The following is a 14,103-nucleotide window of genomic DNA, read 5'->3' as shown; positions in this document are numbered from 1 at the left end:
CCACACCACTTGTAGAAAAGTTTTACATGGCTGAAATACTCAGGAAATGTCGCCAACATTACTGAGGGGTATTTTGCCACCGTTGAAAAAGTTTAATGTTGCCTGGCCAGGGAAATGGAACCCACGACCTTTAACGTGCAAGGCGGGAGTGCATACCATTGCACCACGTTGGCACCCAACTTTTGCGTGTACATTGCTGTATTTCCATTTTCCACATTTTGATATCACAAATTCCAAAATTTGGTTGGAATATGTGGATAAATTTTCAAAATACCCATACCGTTCTAATAAAACTTGGACTGAAATTTAAAATGTAGGCCGCTGTTGAAGTTTAGAGGTCTTTTTTTGAGATTCGAACAAAACGTGTACGAACAGTACTTGAAAGAAATTAAATATCAATTCAAATAGGTATTAGTACATAAAAATCTTTAGTGGTCACCATATTAAATATTGTTTATTTGAATATTATTCCTTTTCCGCATACGAAGTAGCGGGCATTTTGCTAGTATATGAATAAATGAAGTAAAATTATCAATTTCTATTCTTATCATAATTATGAACATACATACAATAAAACATCGACTTTTATTTTCTGCACGCTAGATCTGCATTTTTCCCACTGTGTGGCGTGCTTTGCCTAGGAGTTAGCTGTATCGTTACCGCTAATCCCTGCATGTCATGGTACCCATATAATGTTAACTGAACCATGATGGGAGTAGTTTTTGATTAACTTTTTACACTGCAAGACAGTTTTTGATTTCACCGTCTTGCTTGTTATAGCTGTAAGTGTTAATTTACTGTCTGTTATGATGATTACAGTCTGTGGCCATCCTCCCCCTAGCACAGCCCCATCTGTAAACCCGCACCTTCTAGTTGACATCCGTGCTAGGTTTTCATCGATCCACATATCTCTGTCCGTGATCAAAATTTCACTCTACTCTATTATAGAGTACAGTACTTTATTTTAGGTGTCTGTACTTTATTTTTTAATATACTCTATTTGTCCTCTATTTTCGTTGCACGTACTCTATGTCCTCTACAAAAATCTACAAAAATATGTGGATACACACGTAATCCAATGAAAACAGAGAGAGAATTTAACAAATTATTATTATTAGTATTCTTCAGCATGATTTATATATGTACTTTTGAATGCGCTCAAACCAATTGTTGAAGCCCATTTTCCACTCCGACTGAAACGCCTTCAAAACGTGGTTTTTGAACGTTTCAACAGCTTATTCTTTCGACTTTTGAAGCACCGCGATTATAGTTTTTCAAAATTTCTTGCGCCGATCAACACGAAATCCAACGAGAACAAACCTTGGTTACCGACAAAAATCCGTAAAATTAAAAAGCAAAATTATGCATGCAAAGTACCAATAAAAGTTGACAACACTGTTGCTATCGGTAGGACTTGGCGACAACTTTATTTTGGTCACTAATTTACTGATAAAGTTTGTTAGCAGTCAAAATTAAAGCTTTTAAGCCTTTTTTTAATTTTACCGATTTATGTCGGTACAAGTGTTCATGCAATATCGAAAGTAAGTTGATGGAAGAAATGTCCAAGGATGCCACTATCTCACGGTATGTCACATGGAAATCTTGCATTATCAAGTACACGCACGGTTTCAATGTTTTGTCGTTAAGCGAGCGTCGACCACGATCGAATGAAAATGTTTTTTTTTTTTTTAAGTCGCTGTAAACAACGCAACACATGGTCGTACATCAAACCGATCTAAGCACGTTTATGATAAAAAATGTTAAACTTTCCAACGGTAATGTGAAATGGCACCTGGCAAAACGTAGTGTTTCATAGTGCATAAACTTCTGTAGTAGTCTTCATATATGTACTCTATTTTCAGCCAAAAATATTGGTCAAAGTAGGTATACGGTCTGATATAATATGAACTATTGCCTCAGTCGTTGCAACCCTTAATGTATTTTGGTGGCCTCTTCCGATCCACTCGCTCATCGACTTAAGGGGTTATCCCCAGTTGTGCTGGCCAAAAAACTCAATTTTCATAATTTTTTCTGAGGAAACTGCCAATATTTTTAGGTAAACCTTTTATTCTTATTAAAGAGCACATCTTAATTTAAAATTTTTGTTGTAAAAGCGTTTTGCGGTGCCATCGCTTGCTCGAAAACGAGTGGGCCGATTTTCACATTTTTTGGTGAGCATTTTAAGAACCTAATATTCTTATCTTTAAGCGAGACAGAATTTTCAAAAATCTATTTTAACGAAAATAGTGACCTGCAAAATCAAACTTTGGGTTTTAAGGAAAAATGGACCGATTTTTGCAAATAATCGACCAAAAAAATTTAAAAAATCTTTCTCGCTTAAAGACAAGGTTTTTATGTATAAAATAAGCTCGCCAAAATATACAAAGACCGTTTTAGAGCTATCGTTGGCACCGACTTCAAAAATGGCATTTCGAGAAAAACACGTTTTAAGTTTTTATTTCGGTTTACATGAATGAAAAATGTATTTTTGGTAAAATTACAAGGAGTCATCTATTCCTGGTCCATACATGAGCTCTTCCGCCGACGATGCAGCTTGTAAAATGGAAATTTGGTGTTGCCTTCGCAACACTCTTGCTTCACGAGTGCACTCGGCCGCACGTCTCTCTGCCAGTGCAATTCGTGCTTGGTCGATTTTTTAGCATATTCGTGTGTGTTTTGTCCACAGCTCACTCCGATCAAGCAAAAATAAAGTAATAAATGATTTTGTACCTTCGTTAAAAAGATCAATCGCAATGTAAGCTGTTAAATTTACAACTAGGGCTCCAGGTGAAAGGGTTTTGGCGCAAATTTTCCAAATATATTGATTAAAGCTTTCGTTGCTATTTTGATTGAAGCCACCGACGCATCTTTCGAGTAAAGACTCTTTACTTAGATCGTTGTACATAGGTCTAATAGCATCCAAAACATTTGATGGAAGTGGTCTGTAATCGTGTATGAAAGCCTCTTTTCTTGCCCGATCCGCGTCGAATTGCAAGTCCATAGTAGACAATGAGCTTGTCAATCAATTTTCCTGTCAACATTCCTTTGCCTCCAAGCTTTTGTTACTTTTTACTAAGCTTCGAAGGCGGGACCCCATACGCTTTTGGACGTGTCCGATACCTTCCTTCTTTATGACTTCTACCTTCTATGGATTAGAATTTAATAGAATTCATTTCAGGGAATTCCCAACAGGTAGCCACGTGAGGTGGAGATGTTTTCTGACCACTGGGAACCTCAAATATTAAGTTACAGGTGATTCGTTCAAAAAATGTTAATGAAATTCTCAAAACACAGAAAATCGGGAGGTGCCATTATATGGGGGCTATACCAAAACATTAACTTATATTGACAATTTTTATTGGAGAGATATTGTGCCCAATGGGAAATTCAACCATCAAATTAAAGCTAGTTCGGTTAAATATTGTAACTAAAGTCCACAAAATACTGAAAATAGGAAGGTACCGTTATATGGGGCCTACACCAAAACATGGGCCAACGTCAACAATTTTTGGTGGAGATGTTTTGTGACCACTCGGAACCTCAAATGATAAATTAAAAAAAAAATTAAAATGCCGAAAATCGGGAGGTACAGTTATATGGGGGCTGTATAAGTTAGATACGTTGGCCTTCAACATCCCAAGCCCAGTCGATCACGGATGCTGATTGACAGCTCGTGTATCACCTCTACAAGTTCCCTCTGCGGAGACCGTAGAGTGTAGATACTAACGGGCGACGGTTGTTGTCGGTTTGCTCATTTTGATACATAGAGACTCTGCTCTCACTGAAATAAATGTAGTTGTAGTAGTAAAAACCCGAAGATCCTCTGCGATCATGACGATCCTCTGCGATCACTAAGATCCTCTGCGATCCAAATGAACCTCTGCGTTCACTTTACTTTTATCTTTAAAAGAGAAAGCATCTAGCAAAAGGTAATCTTGTTGTCATAAACAGAATAAACAATTCAATAAACCAGCAAACATTTATTATTATAAAGAACTGATACCTCTGTGTTTTTATTTATCTTTTCTTTTCCCCCCATTGCTCTACACAAACATTTGGTCGCATCGAGCCGGATTTGTGAATTTGAGAAGTTTGCCTGGTTATTAATTGTGCCTTTTTTCTCCCAAAGGAAATTATCAACAACGCATCCCCGCACCTACCGCATCACCACATCATCCACTTTCATCAAAATCATCATCTCATCACATAAATTCATCAAAAAACAAGGTACGTAAGTTCAGTGCATTTGTTTGTGTGAGATTTCGTTTTATTTTTTGAAAACAAAAGTGAAAAAATGTGTTTTTAATTTTTGATCGCGGTACTGGTCGCCTTTTTGTTACCCTATTTTCCGGTATCGTTCAATATACAGTCCACAATAAACTAATTTCTATATAAATCAATTAAAATTATTCTGAAATCGAGTCGTGTTTGCACTATTTTCCAATTCGTCGCGAAATAATCGAACATTTCCATAAATTTGTGCTAATTTCTTAATATTTAACACAAAAAAAATATACTTTTCTAATTGAAATAATCTGCCGCTGTAGTGTGCCTTTTTTTCTCTTGCTTATTGCAATATTCCCCACACATTTTGTACATTGCCGAGTGATCGTGTTTGCAGTCAACCAATATTCGTAATATTCGTATTATTTTCGTTTGTTTCTCACCGAAAATAATATAATAATCCCTGTGCTCTTTTTTCTAAATCGGCCGCAAACCTACCAACAATTTATTTAACTCTGCCACTATCACTTGTTATTCGGCCAATTGCAAAAACAATCACCATACTAGCCCTTTTCTATTTCTTATATTCAGTAAGAAATATAACAACAATTTATTTATCTCCCCAGCTCTCACTGTTGGGTAAGTGCCGTTGGTCTAGTTGTCGTGTAAATACAACAACAAGAATACGCGCCTTTTTTTAATTTTGATAGCGTCACTTTGTGCCTTCATAAATATACCAACAACATTTGCCTCTCCAGTTCTCACTGCTTGCTTGGTCGTTGTCGTTGGTCTGTTTGTAGCGAGGCAGTTACATCCACACACACCCCCCCACTACTTGTGTGTTCCCTTTTGTGTGGTATTCTTTATTCACCACGGCACAGTGGGCCCCAAAAAAATTGTGAAAATTTTAAATTAAAATTCTTAAATATTTTTTTTTCTTTTCTCGAAAATTTCTTGAAATAAAATTTGCGTTTTTGGATTTTTAAAATAAATTCACCCTACAATCAGCCTATTATCTGCATTATTTATTAAATTCTTTTGTGGAAAAATACCGTTTTTTCCTAAAGATTTCTTAAAGATTTTTTTGAAGAAGCGCGTGCTTACAACTTATAGGCATTAGCAAATTTTATTTTCGGTCGACAATTCGTGCACCCTACACCCGGTACATAACGAAAAATTAAGTTTTTTTGTATTCATTTGATCTTTTTTGTGCTTTTTGAATATTTTGATAAATATTAACCATTTTAATACATTTTTAAATTATTCTTTGACTATTTATTTAACATTTCATTCAAGAACTGTTCAAATATTTATTCAATTAGAAGAAAAAGTCCACTAAATTAAAAATTTCTGATTTCTTTTGCTAATTTCGGGAAATTTTTGATTCTTCTTTCCACCAAATTAGTTTGCTTTGTGATTTTAGATTTTTTTGATCTGTTTTCCTTTGGCATTTGTGTCGATCTCCATTCGATTGTGGGTTTTTCCTAGTTATATCTTGATTTTTGCGTCTTTTGGTTCCAATCTAAATAATTCTTTTCGCAGTTCTTTTTAAAAATCTTACTTGGAAAAATGGTGAACATCAATTTAATCCAATTTATCCGCGCTTCCGATAAAATTGAAAAGTTTACAACATCCTTCAGTGCAATTAAAGCGGAAAATCATACGATTTTCAATCTTGAAGTTCGAAAGACCGAACTCCAAAATTTGTGGAGTAAGGCTTCCGATGCATATGATAAGTACATCGATCATTTGATGTCTCAAGAGGGTGTTTCTGCAGAAGAAATATCTTCTGTTGATGGCAAGTATGAAAGTACTCGCGAAAGATATGTCAATTGTTTGTCGGAAATGAATGAAAAACTAGAGAACTTAAAGTCATTGAAATCTTCCCCTTCCACTCCAACTGCAATGCACAGTAGTACTCCTCACAATACCCCAGCACAAACCAGTCGCAATATGGAGACTAGGGAGTCCGATAGATCCAATAGGCTGCCCGGTAATTCTAATTCAGATAATATTTCTAACCAGAGTTTGAATTTGCCTCCTACAACTAATAATCAACAGCTTGATATTCAGAGTTCTGCTGATATTTCGATTTCTAATTGGAGTTTGCCGCCATATGTTTCTAACACTATGCACAATCTCAAATTACCTCCGTGTGATATTGATGAGTTTCACGGTGATTTCTTGTCGTGGCCTACATTCCGTGACCTTTTTTCAGCCATGGTTATAAACAATTCTGGGCTAAGTGACATTGAGAAACTGTGTCACTTAGTTCAAAAAACTAAAGGTGAGGCTAGGGAAGTCGTCTCTAAGTTTCCGCTCACACATAGAAGTTTTGCTCTTGCTTGGAAAGCCCTCAAGGATACTTATGACAATAAAAGAATCCTTGTAAATAGTCATTTAAGGATTTTATTCGATCTTCCGTCTTTAACTAGTGAAACGAGTTCAGGTTTAAAATCTTTGCAAAGGGGCATAAACGGTTGTTTGTCTGCCATGTCAGTTTATGACATTGTTACGGATCACTGGGATCCTATTCTTGTTTTTATTTGTATTCAGCGTCTGCCAAAGCTTACAGTGACTCTCTGGGAACAGAGTCTCACGGATAAGTCGTCCTTATCGTCATGGTCTCAGCTCGATTCCTTCCTCACGGAAAGAATTCAGACGCTTGCCTGTTTGCGTGACATAAAAGGTATAGATTCTTCTAAGTCCCCTAATAAGCGCAACGTTAAGGCACATTTGGCGAAAACTTCGTCTGATACTATAAAATCACATTCCAAACATCGTTGTGTTGTCTGCTCCCTTGAAAATCATGCGCTCTATTCTTGTCCCCGTTTTAAAAAGTTAACTTTCGAGCAAAGACTTACTATTGTTAAAAAACAAGGCCTGTGTTTTAATTGTTTGTCGAGAGGTCATTCGATTGCTAGCTGTCCCAGTACGCATCGCTGCTTTGTATGTCATGAAAAGCACCACACGCTCATGCATAAACCTAATAGGTCGGCACCCACAAATAGTTCCACGTCAAATGTGACACATCCCGTTCCTAGGACTAATTCCATTTCACATTTAGATAATGTTGCATCTACCTCTTCTGGTGCTAATCCGACTGTAATGAACCGCCAAGTTCATTACACGTCTCATAATTCAAGAGTTCTTCTCGGTACAGCCATCGTAAATATAGTTCACGAAGGTACTACTTATCCTGTTCGTGCCCTCATTGACCCTGCGTCTGAGGCTACTTTTATAGCTGAGCATATTCAAAATAGATTGAAGTTGTCGACTCGGTCCACCATTGCTAACATTTCCGGGGTAAATGGTTCTTCTTCAATTACCTCTAGGAAGAATTGTCTCATCTGCATAAGTTCACGTTTAGATTCTTCCATCTTGTTGAAAGCTGAAGCCTTTGTTCTTCCCAAGATATCTGGTGATATACCTTCCTTTTCGGTTGACTCTTCCACTTATCGTTCTTTGCCAAACTTGCGTTTAGCTGATCCACACCTTTTTGATAGTCGGCCTGTGGATATGTTGTTGGGCGCGGATTTATATCCTCACATTTTGTTGCCTGAGGTACAACAAAATGTTTTAGGTTCATTGTTGGCGCAAAACTCTGTCTTTGGTTGGATCATCTCGGGTCCAATTCCCTGCTCCCCTTTGCAGGTATTCACAACCACATTGAGCTTCAGTGAGGAAGACAGCCTCAATAAAACACTTCTGCGGTTTTGGGAACTTGAGGAGGCTCCCAAACGCAAATTACTTTCGCCATCAGACAAGTTCTGCGAGGAGAACTATCGGTCTACAACTACGAGGAATTCAGAGGGTCGTTACGTTGTCACACTTCCCATTCGGTCTGAATTTCCTCAGAATCTGAAAATTGGAGACTCCCGACCGAATGTCCTACGTCAATTTTTGAAAAATGAAAGTTCGCTTTTACGCAAACCCTCCCTTAAGGAAATGTATGATGCGGTTGTTCGCGAGTATCTTGACTTAGGTCACATGTGCTCCATTTCTCCCTCACAGGCGCCACTTGTATGTTATTTACCCCATCATCCAGTCGTCAATTTAGAAAAACAGACTTCGAAGTTGCGTGTAGTATTTAATGCATCAAACAAAACTTCTACTGGTGTAAGTCTAAACGACATCCTTCATGTGGGACCCACTCTCCAAGCGGACTTAGTCTTATTAATATTGAGATGGCGCTTATTCCGATTCGTGTTCAATTGCGACATAACGCAAATGTATCGTCAGATACGCGTTCACCCACAACATACTTCACTACAGAGAATTTTGTTTAGAGAGTCCCCTATTGATCCTATTGTAGATTACGAATTGCAAACTGTCACCTTTGGTGTAAATTGCGCCCCTTTTTTGGCAATTCGTACTTTGCTTCAGCTCGCTGATGATTGTGAATCAGAATTTCCTTTAGCTTCGAAAATTCTTCGCAAGAGTATGTATGTTGATGATGTCCTCGCTGGTGCACACGATTTAGAAACTACTTTACTTTCTCGTGACCAGCTTATTGCTGCCCTATCCACCGCTAAATTTGAGTTGAGGAAGTGGACCTCAAATGATAAATCTGTTCTTGCTTGTTTGCCTACTGACCATTTAGTTGACGCCCAGGTTCTTTCCTTTGTAGAAGCAAGTAGTTCCAAACCATTGGGCATAAGATGGAATGCCAGTTTGGATTCGTTCTATTTTTGTGTAAATCCCATTCCTAGCAAAGATACCTACTCAAAACGGGAAGTTCTTTCTCATATAGCTAAATTGTTTGATCCCGTAGGTTGGCTAGCCCCCGTTATTGTCGTAGCAAAAATAATAATGCAAAAGGTGTGGTTAGATAATATAGGATGGGATGATTCTCTTCTTCTTGCTACAAGCAACTCCTGGCAAAACTTTGTTGGAAATTACCCTCAGGTGAATTCTATAAAAATTCCGCGTTGGGTTCAATATGAACCAAACTCTTTGGCAGAGTTGCATGTATTTTCTGATGCTTCAGAGAAAGCATACGCGGGGGTGATTTATATTCGCACTACAAACCCGCAAGGTCATATTCATGTTAATTTGTTGGCCTCCAAGACTAGGGTAGCACCCATTAAATCAGTGTCATTACCTCGACTAGAATTGTGTGGGGCCGTATTAGCTTCGGAACTTTTGAAGCCCATATTGAATGATTTAGAGATCCCAATCCATAAAATTTACTGTTGGACCGACTCAACCATTGTGTTAGCTTGGTTACGGAAAACTCCAACTACTTGGTCTACTTTTGTGGCAAATAGGGTTTGTCGAATACAACAAAACGTAGGAAATGGAAATTGGTTCCATGTTAAGTCTGAAGACAACCCGGCGGATTTGGGAAGCCGCGGAGTCTCGCCATTAGACCTTGCCAATAGTTCCCTTTGGTGGAAGGGTCCTAGTTGGTTGAGTTTAGATAACTCCACTTGGAAAACATCAGATCTCGCTCCCCTCGAAACTGAATTGGAAACGCGTAGTGTTAAAACACATTATTCTTTCTTTTCGAGTTATGAAGACATTTTGGAGAGATTTTCTTCACTGGATAGAGCATTGCGAGTTTTGGCTTATATGTACCGGTTCATTTATAAAACTCATCCCCATAATCGACCTTCACATTGTTCCACCAATAAAATTCCAACTTCTGAAGAAATTAGGAATGTTAAAAATCATCTAGCAGTCTTGGCACAAAAGGTTTATTTTGCAGACGAATATAGGCATCTTTTGGATAAACGGCCTTTACCTTCCTCAAGTTCTCTTCTTGCCTTGAACCCAGTTTTAGATGAATTTGGTGTTATGCGTCTAAATGGACGTCTAGTAAATTGTCCCACTTTGTCTGAGCAGGAGAAACACCCCATTATTTTGCCATATGGATGTCGGTTCGCACGTCTTCTTGTTGAACACGCACATTCCAAAACTGTTCACGGTGGAAATCAGCTCATGCTTCGCATTCTTCGAATGGAGTTTTGGATTCCTCGGGTCAAAACTCTTATTCGCACCGTTATTAATCGTTGTAAGGTTTGCTGGCTAGAGAAAAATAAATCGTGTCCGCAGATTATGGCTGCGCTTCCTCCTGAAAGAACTTCTATAAACAGGCCATTTACCACAACAGGGATAGACTTTGCTGGGCCTTTTGATATTAAGTCCTTTACGGGTCGTGCTTGTCGTATCACAAAAGGGTACGTTTGTGTCTTTGTTTGTTTTACGACCAAAGCTGTGCATTTAGAGGCTGCGTCTGATCTTTCATCCGCTTCATTTCTCGCTACCTTTTATCGATTCATAGGTCGTCGTGGTTGTCCTAAAACCATATTCTCGGACAATGGAACTAATTTTGTTGGCGCTTCACATGAGTTCGAAAAAGATTTTAGAATATTTCTTCGTGAAAGTCGTGACGCCGTTTCATCCGCAATGGGGTATCAAGAACTTAATTGGCAATTCATACCGGCTGGCGCTCCCCACATGGGTGGACTTTGGGAGGCAGCTGTTAAGAGTTTTAAAAAGCATCTTTATAAGCATGCCAGGTCCTTTTCGTATACGTTTGAGGAATTTTCCACTATTTTAGCCCGAATTGAAGCGTGTTTGAACTCTCGCCCTTTACATCCTATGTCAGATAGTCTCGATGAATTAGAAGCGCTTACACCAGGTCACTTTCTTATAGGTGCACCCCTCCTTGCTCCGCCAGAACCCCTCGTCGAAGAATCGCCATTGAGTTTAGTCAATCGGTATCGAAAATTGAAGGCTTTGACGCATCAATTTTGTATCAGGTGGAAAGAAGAATATTTGTTTCATTTGAATAAGCGTTATAAGTGGAAATATCCGGAGAGAAATGTCGAAGTCAACGATTTGGTTGTCATTCGGCATGAAAAACTTGCTCCTACTTCGTGGAAATTAGGACGTGTGGTAGATACTCATCCTGGTACGGACGGTAAAGTTCGCGTTGTAGATGTCCGTACTGCTCAGGGTATTGTTAGGCGACCAGTCGTGAAATTAGTCGTGTTGCCTAATTAAGCAAAATTTCCACTCTCTCTTTCGTGTTGTTATTTGTGTTAGCTATGGCATCTCAGCAAGAATTGTTCCCTGAAGTGGTCTTGTCCGATTTTGATGAGGAAATGATGTCCGACCGGGAAGTGGAAGCCGAACTGAGGGCCGCCATTCCGGATATACAGATGCCAATTGCTGTTGCAACCGCAGATATTGCTCCCACAACCTCCGTCTCCAACGTAGACGCGAAATCTGCAGCACCCTCTACTCACGCTGTAGACAATCGCCCTGTGGGTTCCAAAACTACAACCCCTACGGTCCACGGGTCCCAAATGAGCAAAGCTACATTTGCCAAACCTCCAATCCCATGTAGATTATGTTCCCATGCCCATCCAATTTATAAATGTCCAACATTTAAAAAAATGTCTATAGAGAAACGGTTAAAAGCGGTCGCGTACCACCATTACTGCTATAATTGTTTACGTCCCGACCATGTTTCGCGAAATTGTCCAGTGCCATTTAGATGTAGTTTTTGTAAAAATAAGCACCATTCAATGCTACACCTGTCCAAGAAGGCTAAAACACAGTACCCCTCTCGCGCGGAACCCAAACCATCGACATCTGTTGTGCCTCGGGGTATATTTCCGGTACCACCTCCTAACGTTTTGCCAAGTTCGGTTTTACCCGTAGGTAGAATTATTATGTTAACCCCCACCGTTGTGGTACGTCTGTGTATGCCGAAGAATTCTATGCCTGTCAGGGCTATCTTGGACCCATGTTGTCAAGTTAGTCAGGTGTGTGCGTCGCTGATAGCAGAGTTGAATTGGCCGTTAACGAAAATCGACAACATGGACCATGCAGATTTTTTAATCATGTCCCGATTTGATTCAACTCAAAAACAGTTTGTAACGGCTAGGGTCGCAAACATCACCCGCGGTGTAACACCTTCCATGTCCGCACCCCCGTCTATTCGCGAATCATTTGTTGGCCTGGAACTAGCGGATCCTACCTTCGATCGGTCTGGACCAATAGCAATGGTTCTTGGTCCAGAAATTTATTCTAAAATAATATCTCCCAGGATAATTACACAACCAGGTCTACCTACGGCCCAGTATACAACGTTTGGATGGGTAATATCGGGTCCAGCACACTTATAAATAATATTGTATATTTAGTTGAATTGAAATAAATTGATTGAATTCCAAATGAATTATAAACTCTCACATATGAACTGAACTTACGAACCTATATACATATATATTACCTAACTCGCTTGTAAATATTATATATATCTTGATATTAATTTAATTTTGTTGATCCATTTAAATGTATCAAGGTGGGCGGCAATGTATAAGTTAGATACGTTGGCCTTCAACATCCCAAGCCCAGTCGATCACGGATGCTGATTGACAGCTCGTGTATCACCTCTACAAGTTCCCTCTGCGGAGACCGGAGAGTGTAGATACTAACGGGCGACGGTTGTTGTCGGTTTGCTCATTTTGATACATAGAGACTCTGCTCTCACCGAAATAAATGTAGTTGTAGTAGTAAAAACCCGAAGATCCTCTGCGATCATGACGATTCTCTGCGATCACTAAGATCCTCTGCGATCCAAATGAACCTCTGCGTTCACTTTACTTTTATCTTTAAAAGAGAAAGCATCTAGCAAAAGGTAATCTTGTTGTCATAAACAGAATAAACAATTCAATAAACCAGCAAACATTTATTATTATAAAGAACTGATACCTCTGTGTTTTTATTTATCTTTTCTTTTCCCCCCATTGCTCTACACAAACAGGGGCTATACCAAAACATGGATCTATGTTGAGAATTTTTGGAGGAGAGGTGTTGTTCTAAAGGGGCTATACTAAAACGTGGAACTATAACGACAATTCTGTGCAGAAATATGTGTGTTATAAGAATCGAAAAAAATGTGTGTAAGAAGGTGTCTAAATACCGAAAATCAGGGGATATGTCAAAACGTGGACCTGTACCGATCATACCCTGTGGGAACGTTTTAATCCCCCAGCGAAGTATTTATACCAAATTGCAGCTATTTCGGTTGGATAATATTGTAAAGACCTTTACAATTTCGAAAATCAGGAGTCGTATAGTCCGACCCGATAGTCCGACTATCGATAGTTTGCCAGCTTTACTACGGAGGCTTTACCAAGAAGTTGACCTGCATCGACAAATGTCTGGAGAAAAGTTTTGCAGATCAAGCGAAAACTACACGCAGAAACATATATGTTAGAAATATGTTTGGGTACAAACAAATATATGTTTTCAACATTTTTTAACATATCTCACAATTCTATTCATTTATATGGGTACAAACATATTTTTTATGGATGGAGAGATGATTTTTGTCTCGCTTATGTTATAATAAAGAGCAGTGTGTATGGAGCAATAGAAAAACGTAGAAGCGACGACGGAAGGGTAAACACTTGTTTTTGCTTTACTAAGATTGGGAGATATTTTACAATATCCAAAGTTTGAACCAACGTTGGGTTGTTTACAGCTTTCAGGACTTTTCGGGGCCGCGAGCACAACTTCTGCAAAAAATTAAAACATTTTTGTCTATAAAATAGTTATTTGGATTAGGCACATTTTTACCGCATGCAAGTATATATAATCTATTTAGCCTGCGGGTATTAAGGTCTCGGTATATAAGAACCCTAACCGCCTGGCTTTCTTGTCTTGCTTCATGTCTGACATAATAAAAATATGATAATAAAGACGACAAGTAAGAAAGTATGCAGACAGAGATATACCCTCAGCCTCGGAAATATATAGCCAACGCAAGACTTCTGGTGTGCATAGGCCAATTTCACAGGAAGAATGGATTCGCCCCCGAAAAAAATGAACCGCCTTAACTAGGACCGCATACCCAAC

The 14,103-nt window shown here is 38.8% G+C and overlaps 1 protein-coding gene across 1 annotated transcript; it reads left to right on the top strand.

The window, feature by feature from the left end:
- Nucleotides 1-3,928: 3,928 nt before the first annotated feature.
- LOC141389163 (uncharacterized) lies at nucleotides 3,929-13,609 on the top strand. Its single transcript, XM_073960230.1, has 3 exons — nucleotides 3,929-4,227; nucleotides 11,278-12,880; nucleotides 13,007-13,609. The coding sequence occupies exon 2, from the start codon at nucleotides 11,280-11,282 to the stop codon at nucleotides 12,363-12,365; it is 1,086 nt and encodes a 361-aa protein (XP_073816331.1). The 5' UTR covers nucleotides 3,929-4,227; nucleotides 11,278-11,279; the 3' UTR covers nucleotides 12,366-12,880; nucleotides 13,007-13,609.
- Nucleotides 13,610-14,103: the final 494 nt, after the last annotated feature.

This window comes from Musca autumnalis, unplaced genomic scaffold, assembly GCF_047663935.1.
Source record: "Musca autumnalis isolate F117 unplaced genomic scaffold, ASM4766393v1 scaffold_1, whole genome shotgun sequence".
Taxonomy (NCBI): Eukaryota; Metazoa; Arthropoda; class Insecta; order Diptera; family Muscidae; genus Musca; species Musca autumnalis.
The sequence above is the reverse complement of the archived record's forward strand: the minus strand, read 5'-3'. Positions and strand labels throughout refer to the sequence as shown.

What these genes read in the sequence shown, in the direction of transcription:
- LOC141389163 (XM_073960230.1), top strand. Translation starts at nt 11,280, where the DNA reads ATGGCATCTCAGCAAGAATTGTTCCCTGAAGTGGTCTTGTCCGATTTT.